The following is a 17431-nucleotide window of genomic DNA, read 5'->3' as shown; positions in this document are numbered from 1 at the left end:
TTATATTCCTAGATTTCTGACACACATTGTGATTATAACATTATATTGGGAAGTATGTAAAAGTAAATATATTCCACCAGCATCTACAGGAGCCTTGATGCTACAGACTGAAAGCCAAATGTCTTGTTGTAGCAGATGACTTGGGTCACTGAGCACACCTTTGGTCAGTACTTAAAAGGTCACCAAAACCTGATAATCAGCAGACTTAGGGTTGCCCCCCAGAGGATTAAGTATTTCACTGTAATGAATTTAACTGGTTAGTTTCTCTCCTGCACTGAAGCTCAGACCAAACGTGTGTTTTATTTTTTTTTTGTTTTGTCTTTATTGCCACCTCTGCTTCACTACATCTCATGATTATTATGAGTTTAATTTTCAATCCAATGGGCAAAATGGTCAGGAGACAAATTCGTTTTAGAAGATAAAATAATCAACTTTCACAGTCTTTGAAAAAGCAGTCCAATTTATGGTTTGTACAGAAAAATACAGTTTTCACATTAAATTAAACAATTTTTGGTAGTATGTTTATTAATACAAGTCACTGGACAAATGTTTTTGCAATAATTGCACAAAATATGGCATTGTTTTGTGGTTTTTGATATGTCTACAAGTTGATTTCAGTATAATCTTGCTTTTACCTAATACAACAAATATCTGGTCACATTTTTCCTAGTACAAGTCACAAAGGAAAACTCAGTATTTAGGACAAGAGATATTGTTCACATTAAATATTAACCTTTACAACAGAAATGTAACTGCTGATGACAGTATAACGCTGTATTTACATAAAAAAAAATAAACACAGAGCAAAAGTAATGATCATTTATTGTCGTTCTGGGCAAATCTGTAAATTACAGCTAAATATTGTTTCTACAAAAAAATGTCTGATTATATGTTTATTAGTAGCTAAAAGTCACAGGCATAAAGTTTCTCCAATTAGCTTAACATATATAGTCATTTATTACAGTATTTTACAACAACAGTTTATCTTTTGATGACTGTAACATGCAGTTTTTATATAAAATGAATAACGATGTGATTATATTTTTATTGGTACAAATCACTGGGGAGAGCTTGCTTACACAAAGCAATTCTGTTCATTTTTAAATTATTCTAGTAAGTATTTCAAAGCAAAAGTACATTACTTGTATCTGCAGGAGCCTTGATGCTACAGCTGCGAATCGGCAGACAGAGGAATATTTTTCAGTGGTAGATGACTTGGGGCATAGAGCATCATCTGGTCAGTAGTTGAAAGGTGATCTAAACCTGATATGCTACAAACTTAGGCTTGTTCCCCAGAGGATAGAATACTTCATAGTAGTGGCATTTGAGTGGGTAGTTTTACTCTCGCACTGAAGCTCAGGACAACTTTGATGACATTGCTACCTCAATGCATATTAGCCTTTTTAAAACCAATTGTTTCTGGCAAATGTAGTAGTTTGCTTCAAACGAATAAGATGGGGATTTAAAACGATACATTTGATCTTATTTACAGTATTAAACATCTCATACATCTGAAAAAAATAGTTATTTAGTTGTTTGCAAAGAAAATACACAACGGCCCTTCATTTTAACCGTCTTAATTTAAAATCTGTATTTTTGTACTATCATCTGGAGAGGTGGTCACTGTTAATGTACATTTTAGGCTAAATCACACAGATCTTATAGGTAAAACTCGCAATTCTGTAGAACAGACTATTTCTTAAAAGAAATATCATGCTCAGTTATTACATTGCTTTACAAAACAACGTGTCAATTTCAATAGAAGACTCTTTTTACATACAGGGGATATTGATCTGATTATATTTTCATTAGTAGGGCAAAACGTTTTAGTCATAGCGCAGAACCTTTTCTCCAATGAGCACATTTATCGCTACCATTTGGCAATAATTTTATTTTGGCTCATCCACAAAACAGGACAGGTCCAAAATGCAATGAACAGTTGGGTCTGCAGAGAGGATCATCAGGGCTGAGCGTCCCTCCATCCAGGACTTGTACAGGTGTAGAAGTTTAGGAAACGGGCAGCTAACATCTCTGCAGACCCCACACATCCTGGACACAAACTGTTTAGACTTCTACCTTAAGGTCGGCGCTACAGAGATCTATACTCAAAAACCAGACACAACAGAGACAGTTTCTTCCCCCAGGTTGACTCCCTGATGAACACAATGAACACCTTACAGTCTGAGTAGTCAGCTGTTGTGAATCATCTAAGCATATTTCCTCTACCACAACCTGCCTCTTTTTTTTTTTCTTTATATATTGTATATAAAAATGGCTGTACATACACATACCTGTACACACTGTTCCTTTTATCCTTTATTTTATTTCCTCTAAAGTTTATATATTTATACTTCATGTCTGAAAGCTGTGAGTGTGTGAAACCAGTCAAGTTTCTTGTTTGTGCGCACAATCTTGGCCAATAACGATGATTCTGATGCTAGTTTCTCTTAATATACATACACCTTTTGATCTTGATCTAAAATCATTTCCAGAAATTGTATTATATCATTAGTTTTTGGTGCTAATAATTCTAGTGAAGGATTGTTTCCATAAACAATAAGCTGCTGACACGTTACAAGCAAATCACATCTCTTATTTTTTGGTGTGTGGACTGGACGTTTTGCCGCGGTCTATAAAACTGGTTCAGCTAAATTTAAGGAACTCTACGCATGTGTGTTTTGAGGATGCATGAATAATTTATCCAGAAAAGCAGGATCGTTGAGAGAGGTTTTAATTACCCTTGGCTCGTAACACTGATACTTGACCATAGGCATTTATAAGGCTCATCATTCCATCAGTGCCCCAGATATATGGCTTAGAAGCCACAAAGGCTACGGAAGTGTACTGGCCTGGGTAAGAGGGGGGTTGTGATGGGACTTTGGGCTGGGCAGGATGTCAGAGTGTCAGCTGTCTCCAATCGGGAGGGACAGGATTAACCACTCTTCATTGGACAGAAAGACATGCCTTATTTGGTCTGTGTGGAATGGCAAGAAAGCAATACCCCCTTAGGTATGCACAGTTTACCCAGTCGCTGAATGTGGTCACACACTGTTCTCAGCGTGCCCCAACCCTCAACATTGTTTACAACATCTTACTACGCATTCATTCAAACATTACCAGCATCATTAAGACAAAGACAGATCAACAGTAGTTTATTTCAAAGCATATACAGTAAACCCAATGTAAAAGAGGGTCTAGTAGAATTTACTGATTTTAAATTGGGAAGTCATATTACTAAACAAACAAGTTATGCAGTGACATATTTACAGGATTGTAGTTTTATGACTACATGAAAAAAATGGTGGTTGTCGATGACTCGGCAGTTAAAAATAGCTAACACCCATAATGAGCTCATCTATAAAAGATAAAAATGATTAACTGGGAAAAAATAAATAAAAATATGCAAGAAATTTAAAAAATGTGATCCAATACAGTTAAAAAATGCTTCATGTTTACAAGCTTCTTTTACAGGTTTGGACAGAGGCTCAGTCATTACGTAGCATCCCATGATTAATTTAGTACAGTTGCTAAACTTACAGAGTCATAGCTCTGTTGAGCCATCCATTCCCTTAGCTCTCAGCAGTCATGACTTTATGGGATTCTTCTTAAATAAAATTGATTCTATTAAAAATAAAATCTTTGACATACTCCCGAAGATGATTACTTCATCCTCAGCAAGTGAGATAACATTGGAAATAACTGCAGAACCTGATCTGTGTTTGGACTGCTTTGATCCTGTGAAGCTTCCTGAGTTATCAGAAATATTAGCTTAATCTAAACCTTCAACTTGTATGTTCGACCCAATCCCAACCAAATTATTTAAGGAAGTGTCCCATCTGATTACCAGCCCCATTTTAGATATGATTAATCTATCTTTAGTAAATGGATATCTACCACAGGCTTTTAAGTTAGCTGTAATTAAACCTTTACTTAAGAAACCTTCGCTTGATCGAGATGACTTAATAAATTACAGACCTATATCCAATCTTCCATTCTTATCTAAAATTCTTGAGAAAATTGTTGCTAATCAAATGTGTGAACATTTACACAGCAATGACCTGTTTGAAGAGTTTCAGTCAGGCTTCAGAGCTCATCATAGCACTGAAACAGCTCTGCTGAAAGTCACTAATGATATTCTTATGGCCTCAGATTATGGACTTGTGTCTGTTCTGGTTCTGTTAGATCTCAGTGCTGCATTTGATACAGTCGACTACAATATTCTCTTAAAAAGGCTGGAATATGCTGTAGGGATCAGGGGAACAGCGCTAGGCTGGTTTAAATCTTATCTGTCTGACAGATTCCATTTTGTTCATGTAAATGATAAATCATCTTTAAACTCCAGGGTTAATTGTGGAGTACCACAGGGTTCAGTACTTGGGCCAATTCTCTTTAATATATATATGCTTCCAATAGCTCAAATTATCAGGCAGCATGGGATAAATTTTCACTATTACGCTGATGATACTCAGTTTACTTATCCATAAATCCTGATGAGCCTAACCAGTTAGATAGACTACAAGCAGGTCTTGAAGATATAAAAACTTGGATGACGTTAAATTTTTTGCTTCTAAATTCAGACAAGACAGAAGTTGTCGTCTTTGGACCGGAGTCTTTAAAAAAGAAACTGCTTAGTCAATCACTTAACCTGGATGGCATTAAATTGACCTCCGGTAATAAAGTAAAAAATCTTGGTGTTACTTTTGACCTGGACATGTCATTTAAATCCCATATTAAACAGGTTTCTAGGATTTCCTTCTTTCATCTCCGGAACATTGTCAAAATTAGAAATATCCTATCCAGGAGTGACGCTGAAAAACTAGTCCATGCATTTGTTACTTCAAGGCTGGACTATTGTAATTCGTTACTATCAGGATGTCCACAAAATGCAGTTAAAAGCCTTCAGCTGATTCAAAATGCTGCAGCAAGAGTTCTGATGAAAATTAAAAAGAGAGATCATATTTCTCCTATTTTAGCTTCCCTTCATTGTCTTCCTGTTAAATCCAGAATAGAATTTAAAATTCTCCTCCTCACATATAAAGCCCTTAATGATCTAGCTCCATCATACATCAGAGATCTGATTGTTCCATACGTTCCTAACAGAGCACTTCATTCTCAGACTGCAGGTTTACTGGTGGTTCCTAGAGTCTCTAGAAGTAGAATGGGAGGCAGATCATTTAGTTATCAGGCTCCTCTCCTGTGGAACCAGCTCCCAGCTTTAGTCTGTGAGGCAGACACCCTGTCTACTTTTAAGGCTAGGCTTAAAACTTTCCTTTTTGATAAAGCTTATAGTTAGAGTGGCTTAGGTTATCAGGGAGGGAGCCTTCCTCCCTGTTGGTTGGAGTAAAGGGGAGTCAGGTTTAGCCTAAACCGGCTCAGTTATGATTGAGGTCCAAACACACCCTCCATTTCTGCTACCTGTATGACCCCTTCTCTTTTCCAATGGATATAATCAGTCTGACAGAGGGAGGTATCCCAATCCTTGTGGTTTTTAGTATAACAATGACCATCAGTGGGATCCTTTGTGGGGTGCCTTGAGACGACATTGTTGTAAATAAGCGCCGTTTAACTAAATAATCTGAACTGAAACTATCTGTGTAGTTATGCTGCTATAGGCTTAGGCTGCTGAAGGACATAACGACCACTTTCACCCTCTTCGCTACATTCTCACACTACTCTCCAATTTTGCATTATTTGCTGTTATTTCAGCTTTTAACCTTGTGCTCTCTTTTCTCTTCCTAGAAGCTACACCTGGTCTGGCTCTGTGTCTGCCTGTGACACCTTTCTGGAGAGGGGAATCGTCCGAGCTTCTGCGGGCAACAACTTAATGCTCACCCTCTACAGATGATCCACATAGCCCTGTCTTTTAGTGTTTAACCCTTTCTCTCCTAGACATGGAAATTGACTGAGCTTAACTGTAACTAATTATATGTGCTCTCTTTCAGACTCTAACCTTAAAAACTGGCTCAGAGTTTATCTGTTCTTCTCTCTAGGTGAAACGACTAAAGGAGCTACATCCATTAACATTTACTTTTCCTTCCCATAGAAAGTACTCCTGGATCAGTGCTTCTGTGTTCTTTTTGTGTCTCTGCTCTGTTCTCTCAAACCCCCAGTCGGTCGTGGCAGATGGCCGCTCACACTGAGCCTGGTTCTGCTGGAGGTTTCTTTCTGTTAAAAGGGAGTTTTTCCTCTCCACAGTCGCTACATGCATGCTCAGTATGAGGGATTGCTGCAAAGTCAACGCCAATGACTGTCCACTGTCTCTACATGCTCATCCAGGAAGAGTGAATGCTACAAATCTCTGACTGGATGCAATCTGCTGGGTTTCCTTAGATAGAAAAACTTTTTATCCAATTTGAATAAATAACTAACTCTGACTGCACTGTTCAATGATTAGGACTAATTGGAATGTTTGTACTTGACTGTTGTGAAGTGCCTTGAGACAACATGTGTTGTGAATTGGCGCTATATAAATAAAACTGAATTGAAAATTGAATTGAATTAATTCCCGAATGCAGGACAAATGGCTTATGCACATTTACCAAATGCAACAAATCTCATCAATCAGACTCTATTCATTCTAAGAAAGTAAAAACCCATCATCTGCCTGTCATCCAAAGCTTCAGCAGCTATAATAATCAAGGCTATTGTTTTAAACAAAGAAAATGGTGACCCTGATCTAATCACACAACCAAACAGGAAAAAATGTCACAGACATGTCAGGGCTTGAATGTGTTGTGACCATTTGGCCTGGTGTGGTTTTCAGTTGGCTGTTTGTGGAGGGCGCCTGCAGTATAGATGTGTGTGAGGTGAAGAACAGACTGAGCTGGAGAATCAGCTGCTCGTCTGGATGATGGGTTAGAGATGTAGCATTTTCTGATTGCTGCTTGTCTGTTACCTGTTCTATTTGGACTCCAGTTTAATCTGGGATCAAGGCTCGGTTTGAGTTGTAGAAGAGTCACGTTTATTAAAAAGGTCTATATTTGCCAGCTTTGGACAAGAATCCTGAATATTTTCCCTGCTGTGCTGCTCTGCAGATGTGGTCTCTGGGTTCTCTTGACATCGCGTACCATATAGAAGTGTTTGCTCTTTTTTCTGGGAAGCTACAATGTCAGTCAGTGCTCATGTTGTTTGATCGAACAAGTGGAGTTTTGTTCTGATCTTGGCCTCTTGTTGTGAATTCATCATGTCTCCTGACAGTTATGTCCTTCTTGGTGCCAGAGTGACCTGGTGTTGGGTTCATCAGTGATTCTGCTGCATTCATTGAAGCTGGTTTGTGGACTGAAGCTGGTTTGTGGACTCTCTGTAGTTCTAGTTTACCGTCTACTGTGTTTCTCTTATTTTTATCAGAGAGCGCCCTCTGGTTGTATACCGAAGCCATAGCATTTACCCAATGGTGCTGGAAGGTCTGCTCTGCTGTCAGCCTCACTGTGGGATCTGGTTCAAGCAGAGATCTGACAAGGCCTTTAGCTTCTGTACGTCCACAAAGAAAAGAAAAATCAGATTGTGTATTTAAATATGTAAACACAGAGCTGTGAAAAAGGTTAGGAGCAACTCTAAATTTTTTCCCACTGAGTCAGAGTACTTGGTGGTCTAGATAAATAAGTTGTCACTCTTTCTAACAGCCTCTCAGAGTTTTTTATTTGGACCTTTGCTGCATTTTTATTAATTTTCTGCCCAAACAATGTCTGCACCTGGCAATAACAGCTTCATGCAAGTTTTTTTTTTAATGAAGGAAAATATTACCAGCCCCAAAATATGTATATCTATAGCAGTGTCTGCACAGTACAGGTCCTTCTCAAAATATTAGCATATTGTGATAAAGTTCATTATTTTCCATAATGTCATGATGAAAATTTAACATTCATATATTTTAGATTCATTGCACACTAACTGAAATATTTCAGGTCTTTTATTGTCTTAATACGGATGATTTTGGCATACAGCTCATGAAAACCCAAAATTTCTATCTCACAAAATTAGCATATTTCATCCGACCAATAAAAGAAAAGTGTTTTTAATACAAAAAACGTCAACCTTCAAATAATCATGTACAGTTATGCACTCAATACTTGGTCGGGAATCCTTTTGCAGAAATGACTGCTTCAATGCGGCGTGGCATGGAGGCAATCAGCCTGTGGCACTGCTGAGGTCTTATGGAGGCCCAGGATGCTTCGATAGCGGCCTTTAGCTCATCCAGAGTGTTGGGTCTTGAGTCTCTCAACGTTCTCTTCACAATATCCCACAGATTCTCTATGGGGTTCAGGTCAGGAGAGTTGGCAGGCCAATTGAGCACAGTGATACCATGGTCAGTAAACCATTTACCAGTGGTTTTGGCACTGTGAGCAGGTGCCAGGTCATGCTGAAAAATGAAATCTTCATCTCCATAAAGCTTTTCAGCAGATGGAAGCATGAAGTGCTCCAAAATCTCCTGATAGCTAGCTGCATTGATCCTGCCCTTGATAAAACACAGTGGACCAACACCAGCAGCTGACACGGCACCCCAGACCATCACTGACTGTGGGTACTTGACACTGGACTTCTGGCATTTTGGCATTTCCTTCTCCCCAGTCTTCCTCCAGACTCTGGCACCTTGATTTCTGAATGACATGCAGAATTTGCTTTCATCCGAAAAAAGTACTTTGGACCACTGAGCAACAGTCCAGTGCTGCTTCTCTGTAGCCCAGGTCTGGGGAATGCGGCACCTGTAGCCCATTTCCTGCACACGCCTGTGCACGGTGGCTCTGGATGTTTCTACTCCAGACTCAGTCCACTGCTTCCGCAGGTCCCCCAAGGTCTGGAATTGGCCCTTCTCCACAATCTTCCTCAGGGTCTGGTCACTTCTTCTTGTTGTGCAGCGTTTTCTGCCACACTTTTTCCTTCCCACAGACTTCCCATTGAGGTGCCTTGATACAGCACTCTGGGAACAGCCTATTCGTTCAGAAATGTCTTTCTGTGTCTTACCCTCTTGCTTGAGGGTGTCAATAGTGGCCTTCTGGACAGCAGTCAGGTCGGCAGTCTTACCCATGATTGGGGTTTTGAGTGATGAACCAGGCTGGGAGTTTTAAAGGCCTCAGGAATCTTTTGCAGGTGTTTAGAGTTAACTCGTTGATTCAGATGATTAGGTTCATAGCTCGTTTAGAGACCCTTTTAATGATATGCTAATTTTGTGAGATAGGAATTTTGGGTTTTCATGAGCTGTATGCCAAAATAATCCATATTAAGACAATAAAAGACCTGAAATATTTCAGTTAGTGTGCAATGAATCTAAAATATATGAATGTTAAATTTTCATCATGACATTATGGAAAATAATGAACTTTATCACAATATGCTAATATTTTGAGAAGGACCTGTATATTTTTTCAAATAGTAAAAAAAAAGCAAAGGACATGAGACATTCCTCATTCTTCAGTTTTAATAATTAGCAATGATCTTGTGAGAGAGAAACATATAGAAACGAAATGTCAAATTCTTTGCATGTGTTTGATTAATGCAGAGACTTCAATATTTACTTTTATCACTACTGAACTTTATCACATCGAATAGATTGCTACAGCATTCTGCTTTCTGAACTCCAAGATATACTTGCACGCTGGCTGATAAAGACCAGACAGAGAGCTTATATCACTCCAATGGTAAGTTTTCATCATCTCGTTGGTGCTAAAATTCTATTATCTGTATGTCAGACTGTGTTTTTGCCATATTGCACAGATTAAACTAATGGAATAGGAAGGAATGGTGCCTTTTTAACAGAATGCTTGCAATAGTATGCCCAATAATCCCACTGGAAATTGATTTTTGCTAGTTATCTATTGTGTGTACTGTAGACACAGAAATGGTCCATACTTTGATTTAGATGCCTTTTTACGTCTTAATGACTAATAGGTTGGAGTAAGGTGGCTTAACAAAGAAGTAAAAACCCTTCCTCTAAAAAATGGTCAGGTACTTGATGCTCCAGGTCAGGAACTGAAAAAGAGTAAAAAAGCAGCTAAAGTCTAAAGACAAACTCTGAAATCTTTAGAAAGGCTGACGAAGTTGTGAGAAAGACCACTTGACAAATATCTCAAAAAAGTCAAAAAAAACACACAAAAAAAACGAGGCACAACTGAGAACTTTTGCACAGCACTACAAATATTATTTCCGCCTGTTTGCATCACACAGCCACTGTAAAAAGTAAGTACACCTTCACATAGATGATCTGGTCTTAACCATTTTCTAAAATAAATTAAATCTAGACTGTCAAAAACACACCCAGAGCTTCCACCATTTCATTATCCTAAAAACAAAGATGAAACCAAAACAGAGGACAATGAAACTCTAGAATTTGAAGGTAATGAACTTTATTTTTACCATGAAAATATTTGATCTGATTTACCTTCTGAGATGGAGTCCCAGTAGGGCGAAGGGAAGTGAAGTTCTGCTTGTTTTATTAGCTTAAAGAGCTCCTCCTGATCCCGATCCCGGCTGCGGAAGGGGGCAAAGCCACACAGCAGGATGTAAAGAATCACCCCCAGAGCCCAAACATCCACTGCTACACCGTACCCTGCAGGTTAACCATGAAGAGATTAAGAGAATGGGACTCACATTCAAGTAGAGAAATGTCTCCAAAGTATCTCACCTGTCTCACAGAGGATCTCTGGGGCCACATACGTTGGTGTGCCACATATGGTGAAGACTGGTTCCGTTACTACCATAGCCAGGCCAAAGTCTCCCAACTTCAGTCGACCGATGCCAGCAGTTACTTTCTCTATCTGAGAAAGAGCGAGAATGGAAGCTAGATAGCATGACCAGACTGGGTGTGATTACCAAAATCATTTTTCTATGTCTGAAGACAGACAAATAAAATCTAAAAACATTAACTCGAATTTGTATTCAGAAGTCCAGATGTGTATCATTTAATCTCAGTACAAATCTTGCGGTTTTGTGGAAGCCTCAGAGGTTTGTTTGAGAACATCAGTGAACAAACAGCGTGATGAAGACCAAGGAACACAGCAAGCAGGTCAGAAATAAAAATGTGGAAAAGTTTAAAGCAGAGTTGGATTATAAAATAATATCCTACACATATGATGTCTCACGGAGCATCGCTAATCCATCATCAAAAAATGGAAAGAGTAATACACAACTGCAAACCTAAAATGACAGAAAGGACAAGGAGGGCATTCATAAGAAAAGCAATCAAATCTGGAGGAGCTACAGAGATCCACCGCTCAGGTGGGACAATCTGTTAACAGGACAACTGTTACCTGTGCTCTCCCCAAATGGAAGAATTGTAAAAAAAAAAAAAGCCATTGTTAAAAGAAAAACATGAGAACTCCTGTTTGTAGTTTGCTACAAATCCTGCAGAGGACACAGCAACCATGAGGATGAAGCCACTCTGACAGATGAGACCAAATCTGAGCATTTTGGCCTAAATGCAAAAACCAATGTGTGCCAGAAAAGTAACACTGCACATCATCCTGAATAGACCATGATGAAACATGGTAGTGGCAGGACCATGGTATGGGACTGCTTTTCTTCAGGTTGGACAGGGAAGCAAACACATTAGATTTTTATCTGTAAAAATCCTTTTAAAAACTAGATTTTTTCTAGCACCTCATGACTATGCACGTCATTGGGTTTGTCTATCACATAAAACCACATTAAAATACATTGACGTTTGTGGCTGTAACATGGGAAAATTTGAAAACGTTCATTGGATATAAATACTTTGCAAGATGCTGTAGGCCTAGCAATTTTAAAGAACAGTTTTCACTTATCTGCCCTGATACTAACCAATACATTCTCAGGTTTTAGGTCTCTGTGGACGATGCTCCTGCAGTGGATGTAGTTCAGCGCTTCGCTCACATCCAAAACCATGAGTCCAGCCTCAGCCTCTGAAAACTTCCCCTTGTCACTGATGGCCTCGAACAGATCCCCTCCACTCACCAGCTCCATCACCAGGTAGGAGTGCGTACGAGTGTGGTGGTGGGCCAACAGCCGCACTATACGGGGGTGACTCAGACTACATAGGAGGCTCAGCTCGTTCTGCATCATATGTTCCCGACCAATCAGCTTGGAGCGCTCCACAATCTTCATGGCGAAGGGTTGGTCATTGTCACAACGACGGCACTCTCGCACCACAGCAAAGTTTCCATCTCCAATCAAACGTCCGATTTCATAGCAGCGCTCGATGTCAGACAAGGTGAGCTCCCTGCCATCCGAGGGGGGGACACAGGTGTCTGTAAGTTGTGTTTCTTTGTGTCCTGAACCCACGTGTAGAGCTGGATCTAAAAAATGTGATGATACAAAGCTATTCTCTTTGTTTCTGCTGCCCGGAGGAGGTGAAGGGCTGTTAAAAACATCCAGCTGTTTCACTTCTTGCTCTATATGAGGGATTTCTTTCTGCTTCTTTGACACGGGAGGGAGTGGGACCCTTCCTGATAGTGTACTGATCAGTCCTGGACTCAGAGGTTTCGATCTTGTTGCTAAGCAGTTTTCACACAGTATAGGAGGTGGTATATCATCATGTTTAAATGGACCAATAAGAGAAGGCTGTCTCTCTTTGACAACTCCCCTAACACGTAACTTCTGCAAGTTGTTGGGAAGGTGAGCTGGTTTCTTGCAAGAAATCTTCTTATTTGACTTCTGGGAGTCAGGAATATAGTGTTCTTGCTGGTGTTTGTCTGCATGTTGAGATGTGTGCGCATTAGTGTGATTCTTAACATGCATACGTGTTTCTTGTTGCGTCTCTTGTATATTCCCAGTGTTTTCTGTCTCCTCGCTGTATCCGCTGTCAGCCTTGGCAGCTTTATCTGGCGCTGGCCGGAGTTTCTTCTCCCAGACCCGCAGTGCATCGGCACAGTAATGGGAATGGTCTGGAAAAAGTTCCTCCAGAGCATCCTGCACACTGCTCAGCTCAGGATGAGCCTTACTGAGAGCCAGGAAGGCCACTTCACCACGAAAAAAATCACACACACCCTTGACCTACAACAAAAAGCAAAAAATAAGTTATCTGGAAATAACCAGTTGGCAAACAAATCTGGACCAGAAATCTGTTTCCTTAGGCTGCTGAAAGATTTCTTTTTGCCTTAAATTTGGAAAGCTGGATTTAATTGAAGATGTTTTCTGCCAATAGAAGGACATAAACATTTCTGTTCTAAAAAAAAAAGTGTCATAAGAAAACAAACAAGACTGCTATGAAACACAAAGGTTTCATTTTGTTTCAGAAGAATAGGGTGTTTGCAGAGGTCCATATGCATTTTTTCCAGTTCCTCCCTTTTTATATTGTCAGTTAGTTTGCCTCACCTCTCGAGCATGTGTCGTGAACAGACGTGTGACTCTTCCTCTGTGCCAGCGAGGAAACCCCAATGCTTCTGAGATATCCAAGAGCAGCTGCTCAAAGGACACCACAGCCCTCCGGTTCAGCAGCACCGTGACCTTATAAACAGGAGAATAAACAAAAGCAGTTATTTATTTTGTTTTTGTATATTTATATATATACTGTGAAGAGATGGAAACCAGTCATGAAGATTGTCAGCGACACTGAAGGAGCTGCAGAGATGTTGAACTGTGTTTAGACATTTTTTACTATGATATTAGGTAATAAGTGTCAAAAACCTGGAATTTGAACAGGGTTGTGTAAATGTTTCAGAACCAACGTACATTTTAAATTATAGGTCCCCACCAAGACAGAAGCAAAACAGCCTTAACCACGTCTGCGCTCACAAACAGCAGTCACCAAGACCACACCTTTGATGGAAAATATTGTGGCTTGTGTTTAAAAAGTACCCACTCTAAAACTTCAAGACTTCAAGTTTGTCATGTAAAAAAGAGAATTGTTAAGTTCAAAATTATGCCTAAAATGTAATGATATTAATGAGCAAACTCATTTTAATGTCTTCATGCACAACACCAAGTACAATCTCAGGCCCAAAAACTTTACTTTTACAGTTGCTGTCCTGTGCCTTAAGCCTTAATTGAAGACTTTATTTAATATTTATGTTTATTGTCATTTATGTTCTGTAATCAAAATGTTTAATTTTTTGACAATTTAGTTGAAATGTGTTGAGAAGAGAACATATTTATTACCAAAGTTACAATAATAGATAAAGACACAAAATAATCTCTTAATAACAAACTGAAATATTGGTAGAAGTAATTGATTAATATGTTCTGAGTCCTTGAGGAATAATGGAAAATAACATTTTTACCTTCCGTAGTCCACTTTGACCACACGGGCGGACAATAGTGACCAGGTGAGGCCGCTCAGCGCTTTCCTCTGCGTGTCGGGTATGGAAGAGTGGTAGATGAGGTGGAGGGACGTTGGACCTGTATATCTGCTCCAATTGGTGTGAGTGCATAGGCCAAGGCTGAGGTGCCCCACCAGGACGCTTCAATAAAGAGACAGGGGGTCCTAAAGCGGAAAGAAAAACGAAACACATTTTAAACTAGTGAAAGTTTACTGAATGACAGTGATCTCTGTTGTGTTTTTTTTCCTTGGCTTGTATACATGGAAAATCTCGTAAGTAACACAACACCAGCTCCTTATCCTGTGTGACTAAGTGTGAAAGCAAATCCGACTGATCAGATTTGAGCGTTTTCCATCACATGGAGTGCAGGGGCCATTTGAGATTCTTCAATCAACATGCTGTACTGGTTGAATTATTTAGGCTTCCTTAAGTCAATAAAACCACACACATACACACACTCAGTACACACACACACATACAACAAAAGCTTTCTTGGCCTGGTTAGGGCACAGCTAGATCTGCATGATTAGTAGGGCATTATAGACACATCATCTTTAATATTTTACTTTCTGGCATTGAAGGGGAGATGATATTTGTCCTGTCTATGAGATTTTCTGTTGTTTTCAAACAGACAGAAACTTAAGACTTAGATGTAACAATGCAGGGTTCTTTTTACTACCCTGAGCAACGATTTAAAGCAGTTATACACAAATTTACACAAAAAAGTTTTCTGAGTGCATACAAAAAAGACCCACGTCTCAGAGCATTGACACATCAGTGCCAGCTGTAACCATATAAATAATTTTCTAATGGCGATTAAATAATATTATAATTTTCTGTAAAGTTAGAATTAATTTTCATTTTGAGCAAAAATCGTTACATCCGTCATAAAACTCACCTGCCACTCCCCATTTAGTGTTTCGCGCCACTTCGCCTCCATTCCTGGGCTTCGATAATGGCGTCATTTATTTAAACAATAGCGAAACAGTCAAGAAAAATAATCCTTTAATGTATCAGTTTTACTTTATCTTAATACAACCGTGAGTTGTTGCTTGGTTAGCCTCTACCCTTAGCTCCCAAGGAACGTAATGGGATGTGAGGACCGTGTAGCTACTGTGGTTGTCATGGAAACATGTCAATTACAACACCGAGCGGACGTTTGGGTGGTTACTGTCAAAATAAGAGTCCCAAATCGTTTGTCGTGCTTCTCGAGAATGTTGTTCTTTTAATAATTAATCAATTTTACATTTTTTAAATATTGTCCAATATCCTGTTTTAATGTAAAATTATGGGTTTTACTGTTTGTAGGTTTAAATGTAACAACTATTGTTGATATTAAAACCGAAAGTTCTCTGTATTCCTTTAACTTGACACCAAAAAGCAAGCGCTCCAATGTTTACCATGTATATTATGGTTTTTCTGTGGCATAATTTGACGGTCAATTTTGATCAAAGTCATGTGTTGTTTAGTTTATATAGTCAGATATATTTTAGAAACGGTAAGTTTAGAGCTAATTGTTTAGATGAAAAAAATCTTTAAGATTCTACGATATTTGGATTAATTTAAAACGAATCCTGAAAATAATTTCAAAATAAGCTGTTTTTCCATAACTGGTACAAAGCATTTTTATTTTATTTTAGATGATACTTTCCTTTCAGGGCCTGCACGGGGATTTTCCTGCATGGAGTTTGCATGTTCTCCCCGTGCATGCGTGGGTTCTCACCGGGTACTCCGGCTTCCTCCCACAGTCCAAAGACATGTAAGACATGTCTGTTAGGTTAATTGGTCAATCTAAAATTGCCCTTAGGTGTATGAGTGTGTGCATGGTTGTTTGTGTGTTGCCCTGTGATGGACTGGCGACCTGTCCAGGGTGTACCCTGCCTCTCGTCCATAGACTGCTGGAGATAGGCACCAGCTTCCCCGCGACCCACTATGGAATAAGCGGAAGAAAATGACTGACTTTCCTTCTATTTTTTTCAACTCAGAATAAGATAAACATTTACTCTGTGAATAGAGACTAACCCAGTTAATGTAACGCCATTGTTCCTTGTTTAATTTAAGTTCGGGACTCTTATCATACATTAAGCATGGCCCAATTATTTGTATATTGGTACGTCAGGGTTTTAAAACTTTAAAACAGGGTTGAAAGAAGCCTGCCTACATTTGTTTATTCTTGGCTTATAAGAAAGACAGATGTTTGGAAATATTTTCCAGCACAAGAAACATGGACATAGATCATATTATATTTTTCAGCTTTTAGCCTTCATTTAATACATGGAAACCCTGCTGTATTTTCTCTGAAACACTGTTAAAATCTCATACTGGCTAGTGCCTGTTACACATATATTTTTAGGCTTTCTCTTAATTTTATCTTAAAGAAATTTAAACAAAATTAATGACGAATAGGAGTCAGCTCAGTAACAATTTAAACTCTAAACATTTATTAATTTTTTTGGTTTTTAAATTAACCCAGCATTTTGTGTTTGTGTATTTTGACCTCTGTGAATTTCAATTATTCAGTGAAACCCTCCAATGCTGTTGCCATCTGAGTAAAACCTACTGTTGCAGTTTGTAAACTGAAAAAAAAAAAAAAAAAACTCTGGATCTTACAAAGAATGCATGAAAGACTTGATGAAAATCCCACTGACAACAGACAAAAAAGAGCTGGAGACAGTCCCATGGTGAGTTACCATGGTTTCACTGATGGAATCTAATAGTCTGGCGCACACACAGTGAAACACAAGCACTGCAGAGTCTGAGTCCAGTTGATCTTTTAGAACCCTACCCCCCAAAGCCTTCGTCTCTGGCGCTGAAGCTGGATCAGGAAGCAATAACCACTGATCTGTCTCCTCGTGCTTTTGTAACAAAGTGTGTCTTCTGTAAATACAAAGCAACTATGTATCATTAAATCCTTTTCAAATTATATTGCAAAGAAGCACAAATCGTTTCTTATTTAACATCATGCTGACCTTATCTGTATGCAGAGATGGGTAGTAACTAGTTAGATTTACTTGGTTACAGTAACCTTTTGAAAAAAAAGTACTTCTAGGAGTATTTTTACTATACCATATCTTTTATTTCGACTAAAGTAACATTATTTTGAAGTAAAACTATTCTCACTTGAGTACGATTTCTGGCTTCTCTACCCACCTTTCGTTACTTCACTAAATCACAAATAAACATCTTTTGATCAAAAATGCACT

At 38.9% G+C, this 17431-nt stretch overlaps 1 protein-coding gene across 1 annotated transcript; it reads right to left on the bottom strand.

Annotated features, from left to right (window-relative positions):
- Positions 1–6395: 6395 nt before the first annotated feature.
- Positions 6396–15325, bottom strand: dclk3 (doublecortin-like kinase 3). Its single transcript, XM_047384406.1, has 7 exons — positions 15127–15325; positions 14190–14392; positions 13285–13416; positions 11773–12963; positions 10619–10751; positions 10376–10543; positions 6396–7470 (listed from the first exon to the last, which is right to left on the bottom strand). The coding sequence occupies exons 1-7, from the start codon at positions 15191–15193 to the stop codon at positions 7109–7111; spliced, it is 2256 nt and encodes a 751-aa protein (XP_047240362.1). The 5' UTR covers positions 15194–15325; the 3' UTR covers positions 6396–7108.
- Between the last annotated feature and the right edge of the window lie 2106 nt (positions 15326–17431).

This window comes from Girardinichthys multiradiatus, chromosome 13 (assembly GCF_021462225.1).
Source record: "Girardinichthys multiradiatus isolate DD_20200921_A chromosome 13, DD_fGirMul_XY1, whole genome shotgun sequence".
NCBI lineage: Eukaryota > Metazoa > Chordata > Actinopteri > Cyprinodontiformes > Goodeidae > Girardinichthys > Girardinichthys multiradiatus.
This window is presented reverse-complemented; position numbering and strand designations above follow the sequence as displayed.